Consider the following 14,934-nt stretch of genomic DNA (forward strand, 5'->3'; position numbering starts at 1 on the left):
GCTGGGACTACAGGTGTGCACCACCACGCCTAGCTAATTTTTGTATTTTTAGTAGAGACAGGGTTTCACCACGTTGGCCAAGCTGGTCTTGAACTCCTGACCTCAAGTGATCCGCCCACCTTGGCCTCCCAAAGTGCTGTGATTATAGGTGTGAGCCACCATGGCCGGCTTTTTTTTTTTTTTTCTGAGATGAAGTCTCTCTCTGTTGCCCAGACTGGAGTGCAGTGGCGTGATCTCAGCTCACTGCAACCTCCACCTCCCGGGTTCAAGCAATTCTCCTGCCTCAGCCTCCTGAGTAGCTGGAATTACAGGTGCCTGCCACCAGGCCTGGCTAATTTTTGTATTTTTAGTAGAGACAGGGTTTCACCATATTGGCCAGACTGGTCTCGAACTCCTGACCTTATGATCCGCCTGTCTTGGCTTCCCAAAGTGCTGGGATTACAGATGTGAGCCACTGTGCCTGGCCTAAATTGGTCTTTTTATAAATGTATCCCAGTAGTAAATGAATAAGCAATGATAGAATATCACCAAATTACAAACTCTGACAATCTAATGGATCTAGGCTTTTAACATCACAAAAAAATGACGAGTCACTGGGGTACTTTCTGATGGAAGAACAATCAAATTTTAATGTGATCAAGGCTTCAGATCCAGCCACCAATTTACAACCTAGCTAGAGAAGAGAGGAACACGTCAAACTACTCTAGAAAATGCAATTAGCAGAATCCGAACTGTGGGAAATAACAGAACAAACAACTTGGTTTCTGTAACAAATAAATTGTAAGATTAAAAAATAGTTGGAAGGGGAACCTTTGGATTAAAACAGATTTAAAAACCTTATTGATCAATTGCTGTGTGATGAACTTATTTGGATCTTGACTTAAATGGTTAAAAAAAAATAACAGAAGAATAAACATTGAGACTACTAGAAATTTGAACATGAAAATATATTTGAGATTAAAGCTGGTAAAGACAGTGGTTCACTCAGATTGTCCAAGTACTCTTTAAAATGCCAATGACTAGCCTTCAATTAACTAAGCAAGTAGGTATTAAATAGCCAGTTATGTCATAAAAAGCCAATGTGCAAATAGCTCTTACAAAGGTCCTAGGGAATTTGGGTAAAGAATTCAAAGATTAAGATTATTTTTATAACAGCAGTTTAGTTCACTGTAATGGTTTTTTGCTTTCTTTGCACCACATATAAAACAGAGTTTAGGATGTCTTCTTAAGGAGGAAACTGTTGTATGATATTTTATTACCAGTATTACAGTTCAGAGCAGTGTGAAAACCTTATCAATGAATTGGGTGATATCAGCATATGTACAGTAGCAGAAGACTAGCAGGTGACTTGTCTGCATTTTCCAAATGAATTTATGGAGAGTCTTATGTTTTTTGTCTTTGCATAGAGCCTTAATTATTTACTTTTTGAATCCTCCATATTTACTTGTTTCTCCTTCATATCTTTTTCTGCCTATGTGCATGTTGGTATTTACATCAGAGGCAAGTTGGAAAATGAAGAGGTAAGATTTTAGCTCCTTTGTTGGAATTATGTTGCATAGTTCACAAGGAGTTCTTCTGAAGGTCATTTGAGAATAGGGGTTGAACTTTATATTGTGTTTGGTTTTTTATTCCATTCTCCACAAGGCTTAAAATGAGTGATCATCTGGCTCCCACATGGAATGGATTTTGAGGTCTGGTATAGGGCCAGGTAGAATAAAAAATATGAATGCTCTTTGATATATATGCCAGATTTGGCATTCTTATACTACCTTCTAGTTTGTCATTGTGGGTCATAGAATGGAGCTGGCCCTGTAGTGTCTGATCACATTTCATTCATTCTGTTACAGGACAGCTTAACCCCTATTTGGAATTATCAGGAAAGATTGGTCAATCGGTTAGGAAAGCTTACTGCTGCAGATAACTGACTATCCAAAGAACAGTGGCTTAAACAAAAAGAGGTTTATTTCTCTCATATAACAAGACCTGAGTAGGTGGTTGCTGGCACTGGGTCACTCAGGTCTCAGTGATGACAGAGAGACCTAGGGCATGTACATTTTCAGACATTGGATTCATTCTGTGCTCAAGTCAATGGGAAGGGAAGGAAAAGGGCCAACTATATCTTTTATCAGGAAAGTGTACTTTTATTCATAATATCTGCCTCCTCCCATCTGTGGATTTCCTTTTTGTTGCCTATAGTCCTCTTGTAGATTTCTCACTGAGTCACCTCTATATGTAAAAAGAGGCTGGGAAAGTGAGGGGAGAAGATCGTCGTAACAATCATGATGAGTTGTCTGGTTAAATATTGCTGCCTGAATAAAACTGGGGCTCTCATAGCGAGGAAGAAGTGGAAATGGATATTGGATTGGTAATTAACAGTTACATGTTAGCATATTGTACCAATCAGGGCTCCATTAGAAAAATAGAACCAGTAGAACACATATATTAAGAGAGTTATTGCAAAGAATTGGCATATGCAGATGTGGAGTTGTCTGAAATCCATAGGGCAGGCTGTTGGAAAGGGCAGGCTGTTGGAAAGGGCAGGCTGGAACTCTCAGGCAAGGGCCTAAGCTATAGTCCATAGGTGGAATTTCATCTTTTTAAAGGAAGTCTCATTCTGCTCTTAAGGCTTTTCAAGCGATCGAATTAGCCCACCCAGATTATTTAGGATAAACTCTTGTACTTAAAGTCATCTGTTTATGAACATTAATGACATCTACAAAATCCTTTCACAACAATGCATAGATTAGTGTTTGATTGAATAACAGGAGATTATGGACTAGCCAAGTTGACACAAAACTGACCGTCATACATTTTTTGTTTGTTTGTTTGTTTGTTTTAAGAGACAGGGCCTTGCTCTGTCACCCGGGCTAGAGTGCAGTGGCATGATCATAGTTCACTGTAACCTCTAGCTCCTGGACTTAAGAGAGCCTCCTGCCTCAGCCTCCTGAGTAGCTGGGACTACAGATGTGAGCCACTGCACCTGGCCTTTACATGTATTTTTTATGGAAAATAAATACATTTTTGACTAAAAAAAGTGAGAAAAGAGTGGCGCTGTTTTACATTTTTGCAAATCTCTTTAGTGTCTGACTTAATAGAAGACAGCCTGATTCTAATATCTGCTTCTGCATTCAGTCTGTTGCAATCTGTTGTTTTGGTTGAGATATGAAGATTTGGCCTCATACTGGTTATAGTTGGAGAGGGAGGAATATTTTAATAGTCTCTTCAGATAATTAAAGATATGCTTCTTTGATACTACACCAGGAATTGAGTAATAGTTGCTTAGAGGTTAGTTGTGATACAGAATCTGAAACCATATTATTGCATTTTTTCTACAGTTACATTAAAATCTATTCATCTGTCTTAAGCTCTTAACGGATATTTACCCATGCATGATTTTGTAGTATTATGCATTTGTCACTCAGAAAATATTGGTTCACTGTCTTATGGAGTTCTTCTAAATGTTGACACATTTTATTACTCAATATAAAAAAATTTCATTAGTATCTCCACTGATCTGAACAAAAAGTATTTAAATATTGGGATGCAGTCAAACTCATGGTAGCAGATGTAAGCTTTTTAGAATTCTGATTTTTCATTAAAAGCTTGAATTTTATCATTGGCAATAAATATTGCCACTTGTTTTTCTTGAAGTGTCGGGCTTACTTTGCTCATTTTGGGAAAACATCTACCAAATACTTAAGTCAGAAAAACCATAACTTATCTGTCAATCATTCTGTCAAGTAAAAATGGTCTCCCATGGAAAAAGTGACTTCTTAATCTTAGAACCCAATTGTACAGGTGTTTTTCCTTGAGACAACGGTTATACTTCAGAATGTAGTAGAAGTGCTTCTATTTTGTCAAACAGAATATTAAAAATACGTCTGTGATCTAATAAAACTGTATTGACAAAAACAGGAAATGGGTCAGGCATAGGCCATAGTGCACAGTTTGACAACCCCTGCTTTATTTACCTCCTTGAGCAAATGTAGAAGTTTAATAATAGCCGTTTTGAGGTTTTTATCTATGAATGCCATCACATATGTAATTTTTAAAATCTGTTTTTATTGACTGATTTTTCTCCTGGTTATGGATCTTTTCCTCTTCCTTTACTTGTCTGGTAATTTTTTAATTCGATGTTAGACGTTGTAAATTTTATGTGTTGGGTGCTGGATTTTAACATATATCTTTAAAGAGTGTTAGGTTTTGTTTTAAGGTACAGTTTAGTATTAGTTTGTTCCTTTTGAAGGTTGCTTTTGAATTTTGTTGCGGAAAAATCCCAGGTACAGTCATGCTTTGCTTAACAATGGGGATATATTCTGAGAAATGCATTGTTAGGCAATTTCGTTGTTGTATGAACACCATACAGTGTACTTACATGAACCTAGATGATATAGCCTACTGCACACCTAGACTATATGGTATAGCCTATTGCTTCTAGGCTATAAACCTGTACAGCATGTTACTGTATAGAATAGGCAATTACAACATGATGGTATTTGTGTATCTAAACAAAGGAAAGGTATAGTAAAAATATGCTATATAAGCTTATGGAACCACTGTTGTATAAGTGATGCATCATTGACTGAAATGTCGTTATGCAGCACATGACTGTGGTTTTTATTCTGAAACTTATTTAGCTCCACTACTAAGGTAAAATCCTTCTGAAAATTCTGCCCAATGCCCAGTGTATAATAAGGTCTCATTATTCTTCATCTTGTGTAAACCTGAACTGTTCCCACCCCGTGTGGGCACTAGGAATTGTTCAGTCTGATACTTCCTGGTGGTTCTTTCCTCAACCTCAGGTAGTTTCCCTTCACACATGTGCAGATTAGTTCTCAAGTGGACCTCTCTGCAGATCTCTGCAGTGCTCACTCTGCACACCTGCTTCCTCTCTGGTACTCTGCCCCATAAGTTCTGGCCACCCTAGCTTTCACAAACTCTGATCCCCATCTCCTCAACTCAGGTTGTGTACCAAGCTCTGTTTGCTTTCCCTTTCTTGTGTTGCAGCCTGGAAACTGCCTCTGGAGCAAACTGAGGTGATTGTAAGCTCATTGTGTTTGTTTCCTTTCTCTCAAGGATTACAGTCTCAAGCTTTCTATTGTTCAGTACCTGAAAACTGTTATTTCATGTATTCTGTCTGATTTTCTACTTATTATTTTAGTGCAGTTCGTGTACCAGTTAATCCTCTGTGGGATGAAGTGGAAATCCCTTGTTTCATTCTCTCTTGAGTTCACTCTATCCAGGCTTTAGTTCCTAGCTCTATAATGCAACTGGTTTAAAAAATTTTATCCAACCCAGTAGCAGCATTCGAAAGAGTTGATCACTCTCTTTTTCTTGAAAAGCTTTCTTCCCTTGACTTTTTATTTTTTTAGACAGGGTCTCACCTAACTCTGTCACCCAGGCCGGAGTACAGTGGTGCTATCATGGTTCACTGCAGCTTTGACACCCTAGACTCAAGCAGTCCTCTCACCTCAGCCTCTCGAGTAGCTGGGACCACAGGCACATGCCACCATGCGCAGCTAATTTTTTAATTTTTAGTACAGATAAGGTTTTGGTATGTTGCCCTAGTTGGTCTTAAACTTCTGGGCTCAAGAGATCCTCCTGCCTTGGCCTCCTAAAGTGTTGGGATTATAGGCGTGAGCCACCATGCCCAGCCCACTTGGCTTCTTGGAACCATTCTCTCTTATTTTACACCTACCTTCTTGGTCACCTCCTCCTTGCAGTCCCTTTTGCTGGGTCCTCCTCATCATTTTAACTTCCAGGCTTTGGGGAATCCCAGAACTCAGTCCTAGGACCTTTTCTCTTCTATATCTGTACTCAATCCCTAATATCATCTAGTCTTATGATCTTTAAAATCTTTTATAGGCTATAACTCCTGGATTGAGATCTGAATTCGGAGCTTTCCCATGAACTTCAGATTCATATTCATTTGCGTAATGACATGGAACTTGGATAGGTTTACATACATGGATTTCCTGATATGTCCAAAACTGCATTTTTGATTCCCCCATGAAGGAAATAAAACATGCAAATTGCACCAATAACCAAAACCTTTATCTGAATCTTGTTTTTTCTGCTTCAATAAAGTTGTGATTCCATTCTTCTAGACACTCATCCAATAGTCAAGAAATTCTTTTTTTTTGAGACAGAGCCTCACTCTGTCACCCAGGCTGAGTGCAACGGTGTGATCTTGGCTCACTGCAACCTCCATCTCCCAGATTCAGGCAATTCTCTTGCTTCAGCCTCCTGAGTAGCTGGGATTACAGGCGCCTGCCACCACACCTGGCTAATTTTTGTATTTTTAGTAGAGACGGAGTTTCACCATGTTGGCCAGGTTGGTCTTGAACTCCTGACCTCAGGTGATCCTCCTGCCTCGGCCTCCCAGAGTGCTGAGATTGCAGGCGTGAGCCACCGCGCCCGGCCAAGAAATTCTTTTAGCTCCTCTTTTGAACTATATCTTGAGTCCAGTTACTTCTCATCACTTGACCTGTTACTTCCCTGGGTGAGGTCACTACCAGCTCTTAACTGGTAACTACTAGCTCTTATCTGTGCTAGCTGATCGCCTTGCTTTCATTCTTGCCCAAGCCTCTTCTCCGTTGGGCAATTAGAGCAGTCCTTTTAAAAAGAAGAAGTCAGATCATGTTGTTCCTGCTTCTAGGCTTCCTATTTTGCTGAATAAAAGCTAAAAAAAAAATGCCACAGACCTAAAGGTCTTATGTGATCTTGGCCTTGGCTAGCTCTTTGTTTTCTATTATTCTCCCTCTTACTCTCTGTGTTCCAGATACTTTAGTCTCTTTGTTGTTTCTCAAACACACCAGGCATCTTTCCACATGTAAGCTTTTGCACTTTTTTTTTTTTTTTTTTTTTTTGAGACGGAGTCTCGCTTTGTCGCCCAGGCTGGAGTGCAGTGGCGCGATCTCAGCTCACTGCAAGCTCCGCCTCCCAGGTTCACGCCATTCTCCTGCCTCAGCCTCCCGAGTAGCTGGGACTACAGGTGCCCGCCACTACGCCCGGCTAATTTTTTGTATTTTTTAGTAGAGACGGGGTTTCACTATGTTAGCCAGGATGGTCTAGATCTCCTGACCTCGTGATCGGCCCGCCTTGGCCTCCCAGAGTGCTGGGATTACAGGCGTGAGTCACCGCGCTGGCCTGCACTTGTTATAATTCTCTATTCTTGTGTGCTGTTTCACTGGATATCCACATGGTTCATTTTCTTATCTCTTTTAAGCTTTTGCTCAAATGTCACCTTATTAATGAGGCCTTTGTCAGTTCACCTGACATAAAATATAAAATAGCACTAGCCCCACCTGTCACATTCTATTCTCTCATCCTGCTTCATTTTCCTCTATAGCCTTATTACCTCATAAATAATATATATTTATTTGTTTGTCTTCCTCAGTAGAATGTAAACCCCATGAGGGAAGGGCTTTTCTTTTTCTTTTGGTATTGGTGGTTGTTCATTGCCACATTCTCAGCACCCAGAACAGTGCCTGGCATATAGTAGGTCCTCAGTAAATATTTGTTGAATGAATGGATCTTAGTGCTCATTTTGAAAAGAATACTTTTTATAAAAAGATATCCACTAGATGGCATTATTTTCAAACTTTATGTAATTAATGTCTGGGAACAAATGATAGGTTATTTTCTGTTTTTTGCCCTAAACAAAAAAGATCTTTGTGATGAAGATTGTCACAAGAAGTTACTAGGATGAATGTGAGGCATGTCTAATACTGCATTTATATTTGGTTTTTGATTTATATATTTTTAGATGTTTATTATAAAATAAAAAACATTTAGAGAAACAGAAAATTGCAGCATACTGGTGTGTAAAGGATCCATTTAATACAGTTATTTAGCATGGTAACTGTGAACAAAGGTTGTTCATGTCCATCCATTGACCACCATTCCTTTTGTGAGGCCTTCAGCAATGGGAAAGCAGCAATAAGTTCCAGAGCCTTTCACTACTTAAGCCACTAGTGGAAATCCAGAAAATTGTCAGCTGTTCAGTTCTTGTTGCTAATGAGCTAGGTACTCTCAATCTGGTTCCTAATCAACTGGGCATTCAAATTTTGAAAAACTTCCATGTTTCTAGAAGATGTTGCCAGACCTATCCTGTTAAAAACTAGTAGATTCTAAGTGCCAGAGATTTTTAGCTGACTTCTCTGACCAGCACTAAATTCAGCAAATAGTTTGCCTAATCAAAAATTTACGCTTTTCCCCCAAACCCTCAGGATTTGGCTGCTCTGCCTGTGCCAATGCCATCTCATTTCTTGATTTCCTCACTTACCTCATTTCCTTCTTCCATTTCAATCCCTGTGCCTCTCTTAAGCTCTTTTCCTGGATGGTTATTTCATCCATTTTATTCTCACTCTTCACACCTCTTTTGGTACTATTCCTTACTCATGAAGTATTTTTTCCTCTTCCTGTTCAACTTAGCTATGTATATTTTTCTTTTCAAATTGTTCAAAAATATACTTAAAAACAGTTGTTGAAGTTCTGTCTTCTCTTTTCCTGTTTTGGGTTTTTCTCGTTTATTTCTGATCATAGCAAATGTAAGGACTTGTTTTGGTTATCTTTTTGAAGTTCCTAGCCTCTTCGCAGAATTCTAACTATTTAGAAATGAAAACACTGTTCTTTTGTACTTTTGAGTCTCTAAATGGAACATAAAATATAGGATGGTTTTCGAGTTTACAGCCTCTCCTCCCAGTTCTCCTGGGATGGCTAAGTACTAGGGCTGATAAAATGTCATTTCATTTAAGATGAAATGTGATGCTTAAATTCAAAACATTTAAAATGAAATGAGATGGTTAAACTCAAAGACTTATATTTTTAACATTTTTAACCATAAATATGAGAAATTTCTAGTAATGCTTTCCATATCTTATAATATGAATGATGGCATTTTAACTTGTCACTGTTGTGTTTGGCCTACTGCATATATTAAACTGGCTTTGAGGCCAGAATTCAGTGTTTAGGAAATCATTTTTTGTTTACTAAGAAAGTATTGGAACATCAATTTATTTGGGCCATAATTTTCTGTTTACCAAGGAATTATTGCATAGCATTAATTTGCATGAATTGTTTCAGTTGAGAAAGTGTATTGTTCTGGAATGAGACATGAAGACTTACTGATATCTGTTATAATACAATATACCATATTCAAATATCCTTATTTCATTCAATAAAATGAAAGCATTCTTATTTAGTAAACATATCTTATAGCTGAAACTCTAAATATCATTTACAAAAAACATATTTAATCCCAGAAAGATAAATCTCAAGAGACATTGTTATTTGCTCAAGATTAGATGAGATCCAACAGCCCTTGCTGATGGCATGCTCTGTGCTAACCTCTGTTAGTGCCTACAAAAGAGAGCTTAATTCTAAACCTGTATATTAAGCCATTTTGCTTATACCTGCTCTATTGATAAGGCTTAGGAGTTTCTCAAGTAAAATTAATTAGAGATTCAGCAATGTGGCTTTATATAGAATTGACCGTTTTCGTTTGTGCTATTTTTTTCACCCACAGACTGGTTGAGATAGCAGAATCCCGTTTTCCCAGATATTTTAACACTGAAGAAAAGTTACTTTTGACAAGTAGTAAAGTTCATCTTTATCGGGAACTCACCTGTGATGAAGTTCTACAAAGGTATGCTGCTTAGATTTTGATTTTTTAGTAATGCGTTGAAGGTTTATGTTTTATCTTTTATGTTTCAGCTTCTAAGTGAAAAAAGTCTTTATAGGTTATAATTATGTGGAGTAACTTTTTCAGTGTTCTTCTTTGTTATAGCCTTTTGGTTGAAGTCTTTCTTTAAAAACAAAAAAAATTAAATGAATAAAATGTTTTATATTTAATTAAGGGATGTCTTACTTATCTATTGTTTCATTAACAAATTGTCTCACAGTTTAGTAGCTTAAAACAGCAAATACATATTATTTCACATAGTTTCTAAGGGTTAAGTGTCTGGGAGTAGCTTAGCTGGGTGTTTCTGGCTCAATGTTGCTCAAGAGGTTACAGTCAAGCTGGTGGCCAAGGCTGCAGTTATCTTAAGGCTTGACTGGAGCTGGAATACCTGCTTCCAAGCTCCCTAATGTAGTTGTTGGAAGGCATCTGTTTCTTGCTGGCAGTGGGCAAGAGGCCTTTGTTCCTTACCATCTGGGCCTCTCCATAAATCACAACATAGCAACTTGCTTCCCTCAGAGTAAGTGACCTGAGAGACTGTGCAAGTGAAAAAGTACCCAAGATGGAAGCTGTAGTCTTTTATAACCCACACTCAGAAATAAGGTACCATGATTTTGTCATATGCTTGTGGTCACACAGATCAAGTCTGGTACACTGTGGGAGGGACCTATACAAGGATGCGAAATACCAAGAGGAGGGAGTAAGTGGGGGCCATTTTGCAGACTGGCTACCACAAGTAGTTTTACCCCAGAATTGGAGAGTTAACATTATCTTAGGAGAATCAAGGAATTCTGAAACTACACAGAAACAGTTTGCTCTGTTTCCAGAAAAGTATGATATGTCTAGAAGAGCTGAAAATAAGTTAGGTTTACTGAATTCTTGCAAATCATTACTGTAACTTAGGAAAGAATAGTTTGTTGTTGTTTTTAAGTTGCTTAGCCTTTGCAATACCTTTATTTATTTATTTTATCTTAAATTTATTGACTATTTTATAAATTCTTCTTTTATAGGATTGAATCTTTGGAAGAAGAAATTATCTCAAAAGGAATTAAACTTGTGATTCTTGACTCTGTTGCTTCTGTGGTCAGAAAGGAGTTTGATACACAACTTCAAGGCAATCTCAAAGAAAGAAACAAGTTCTTGGCAAGAGAAGCATCCTCCTTGAAGTATTTGGCTGAGGAGTTTTCAATCCCAGTAAGTTTTTCTTTTTTTTCTCTTTTTTCTTTTCCTTTCTTTTGTTTCTTTTATATTACATTCACTGACTTCTAGTATCAAATAATAAAATTAGAGGAAAATGTAAAACAGATGACTTTTTAAAGGTAGTACAGTCTAATTGCTATAGCAAACGTCACCATCATCTTAAATTAGCCCATCTGCTGAGATTATTTTATTCTTTTAATAATTTGAGCCTGGAGTAGATTTAAATGATGTTTTTAAAAGTTCCTATAGTCCCTCCTTTTCTTCCTTCTTATTGTTTACTCTTTGTGTATGCTTTGTATCACATTTCTCACATTGCAGTAAATATAAAGTAGTAAAACTTCATGAAATTGCCTAGATCCATTTCTACGTAATTAAGAAAATACTGCAGTTGTTGTTAGTTTTGTTTTAAGTATTTTAGGTTTAGATACTGTGTTATTGTGTTCAGTGCTGTTTTGTGTACAATAGGATTTGGTTTGCTTCAAATGGTCAGAGGTCAACTATTAAGGGATGTTGGAATGATAGTAATGAAAGTGTCAGTAAGAAAACCTTGAAAGATTATTTGTGGCATGGCTTTTTGTAGCGGGCATTGTGATCAGAAATCTGAAGATGACAGGATATTGCCAGGGCTTGTGATGTGTAACCTGCAAGACATAAGTGTGTACTAAGTTACACTCCCATCTGCAGTGTGTCAGGGAGTTTTAGTTGTTGTTCCACAGCCTCATCAACATTCAGGCTTCTCAATTTTAGTCATGCTTCATCTCAAGAAAAGACAGTTCCTTAAACTGAGATAAAATTTGGTTATGATTTTATAATTTTTAGATTTGTTTTTGGAAAATTAAAATCTTGAATCTTTGCACATAAAGAATATGTATAAGTGATATAAACTACAACACAGCCTTTGAGGTTTATAAAACCAAGGAAGAAGTCAAGGGAGAAAATATGACATTCAAAAAATTCTACATACTTTAATGGCTTTTTAGTTTATATTTTGAATTAAAGTCAAGTGCTGTTAAGTTTATCTTGGGTGATGTTCATCTTTTACATTTTATTGTAATTGGTTAAAATGATAAATTCAAATTTATATTTTTCCTGGTCAAGGAGAATAAGGGAACTTTGAAATACTATATAAAGATACTTGATTGAATAGAAATTTATGTATATAGTCGGCCCTCTGTATCTGTGGGTTCTGCATCCATGGATTCAACCAACTAAGGATAGGAGATATTTGAAAAAGCAATGGGTGTGGTAGTGTGCCCCTGCAGTCTCAGCTACTCAAGAGGCTGAGGTGGGAGGATCACTTGGGCCCAGGAGGTTGAGGTTGCACTGAGCCATGTTCATGTCACTGCACTCCAGCCTGGGAGACAGAGTGAGACCCTCTCTCTAAAAATATATATATATATTTGAAAAAAAAAAAAAAAAAGGATTGTTGTCTTTGTACTGAACATGTACAGACTTTTTTTCTTGTCATGATTCCCTATAGTTTAGCAGAGATTTACATAGCATGTACATTGTATTGGGTATTATAAGTAATGTAAAGTTGATTTAAAGTATACAAGAGAATGTACATAGATTATATGCAAACACTGCACCATTTTATATGAGGGACTTGAGCATCCATGGATTATGGTATCTGCAGAGGAGTCCTGGAACCAATCCCCCATGGATACAGGAGGATGACTGTATATTCTTATTTTATTATTAATTCATACTGTTACTTGACTTAATTCCGTGGAAAATAAAATTTACTTTTTAAAAGTTGTGTTTGTTTGCTTTTAAGTAGTAACTGTAGGCTAATGCTTTTCAGTTTTTCCTGAGGTGATTTATTTTCCCAAGTGAGAAAGGGGCACTGCTTTTCTTTGTTTTTAATAGAACCCTCTGAAAAAATAGGTACTAAATATCCCATTTCTCTGCCTTTGGCTTTGTTTCTCTATTTAGAAATAAATGCAGATTATACTATGTACTTATATAACTGTGATATCTGTTTTTTGTGACAATTAAGATTGTAAGATTGGTTTTAAAAGGATTTTGAAAAATATTTCCTTTAGAAAATGTTGGAATTTTCCTAGCTAAATTGATACATTTAAATGGAAAATCTCTCACACAGATCCGATATCTAATTTTTTTTTTTTTAAGAAAAAGGAAATCATGAACTTTTACTCATTTATACTATACTTCGAATAGGTGGTTTAATTAGGTGGGTGCAAAAGTAATTGCGGTTTTTGCCATTAAACGTAATGGCAAAAACCACAATATATATGGAACAACTAAATGTCTTAAAATAGTATTTTATTGTCTGGTTCATTTGCTTTACAAATTAGTAAACCTGTGCCTTTTTGTAGTTCCTTTTACATGCCAACAGATACTCCTGTTCGAGGAGTATTTACTGTTCCTCAGCCTGGAACCTTCCTCGGCCTGGAACCTTCCTCCTCTAAATATCCACATGGCTTATTCTATCCTGTCATCTTATCAGTGAGGACCTCCCAAACCATATAAATATTAACTGTACACCCGCTGTCCTCTTACTATGGTTTGTTTCTTCTCCGTCACAGTTTTCACCCCTTAGCATGTTATATATCTAATATTTGTGTGTTCTTTCTATTGCCTCATTTTCTCTCTCTATTTATTTATTTTTTGAGACAGGGTCTCACTCTGTCACCCAGACTGGAGTGCAGGCACAATCATGGCTCACTGTAGCCTCAATCTCCCAGGCTCAGCTGATCCTCCCACCTCATTCTCCCAAGTAGCTGGGACTACAGGCATGCACCACCACCATACCTGGCTAATTTTTTATTTTTTGTAGAGATACGATCTCACTATGTTGCTTAGTCTGGTCTCAAACTCCTGTACTCAAGCAATTCTCCTATCTTGGCCTCCCAAAGTTCTGGGATTACAGGCATGAGCCACTGCACCTGGCCTGCCTTATTCTCAGTACCAGCAATAGTGCCTAACATATAGTAGACACTCAACAAATATTTTTTTTAACAAATATTTTTGAATGTATGAATTATAGATACTGCTTCTCATCTTGGTCTTTAATTAATCTTATCTCTATTGGTACTGAACTTAAATTTTAATATTTGCTTTTAATCCTATCTTTAATATTATCTTTTAACAGTAATAAAATATCATTTTCAGTGGCAGAATGTCTTATATTGGAGCTGTACTCAAATTACACTGGCATCTTATAGGAAAAAAAAGAATTCTTAAATTTGGAAAAGGCTTTAGAGATTTAGATAGTATCAGAGAGCCAGGCAGTAGGAGAAAAGATTTTTATCTCAGTCTAGTAGAACTATGACAGGTGAATGTCTGATGGCCTCTGAGCATTGGGTGGTAAGCCATGCATTCTAGATATACAGATGGCAGACAAACACATGAAAAGATAGTCAAAATCCTGTCATTAGGGACATGCAAATTAAAATCCCAACGAAATACCACTACACATCTATTAGAATGGCTCAAAAAACCCTGATCTGAACCATTCCCCCTTCTCCGTAGGCTCAGAACCCAGGGCTGGTACCACCACAAACCCAGTAGCTTAAGGAATTAGGACGAAGGGTGAGAGAGCAGTCTGCTTATAAGAGCAGTGTTTTCTCAAACTAGGTTAAGGCATTGACCCCTTTTAAATGCAAATAATATTCTCACAAAACCCCATTGCTGATTTCATTTTTATTATAACAAATGTAGAGAATTATAAGACTAGCTAATAATTCTTAACATTAAGTCGTGCTTATAAAACCATAAAGGTGGATTGCATCTACAGGCACCATAGTACTGTTCAAATTAATTATGTCAATTTAATATATTACATATGATAATTTGCTAAATTAAATTATTGCTTGCTATATATATAAGCTTATCTCACAGATTGTCTTGAAATATATATAAATATAAATATATAAAAATAAAAAATATATATAAATAAAATATATATATAAAATGTGATTATTCAGCTTTTCCCCCTCTTTCTCTATTTGAACTAGTACTAAAAAACCTTCGTCTTTTGGGAACGGTGACATCATTTGGCCCTCATGTGGGCATGAATGCATTTAAGT

The 14,934-nt window shown here is 36.9% G+C and overlaps 1 protein-coding gene across 9 annotated transcripts in view; it reads left to right on the forward strand.

Moving 5' to 3' along the window:
* The window catches only part of RAD51B (RAD51 paralog B), a 915,086-nt gene that overhangs the window by 47,329 nt on the left and 852,823 nt on the right, over positions 1–14,934 (forward strand). For all 9 annotated transcript variants that reach the window (XM_030812482.1, XM_003263604.2, XM_030812462.1 and 6 more), the window contains 2 exons: positions 9,530–9,649; positions 10,693–10,876. In XM_030812482.1, the coding sequence (XP_030668342.1) occupies positions 9,530–9,649; positions 10,693–10,876 (304 nt within the window). The remainder of the gene's footprint in view (positions 1–9,529; positions 9,650–10,692; positions 10,877–14,934) is intronic.

The sequence above is a fragment of the Nomascus leucogenys genome, chromosome 1a, assembly GCF_006542625.1.
Source record: "Nomascus leucogenys isolate Asia chromosome 1a, Asia_NLE_v1, whole genome shotgun sequence".
In the NCBI taxonomy this organism is placed as follows: Eukaryota; Metazoa; Chordata; class Mammalia; order Primates; family Hylobatidae; genus Nomascus; species Nomascus leucogenys.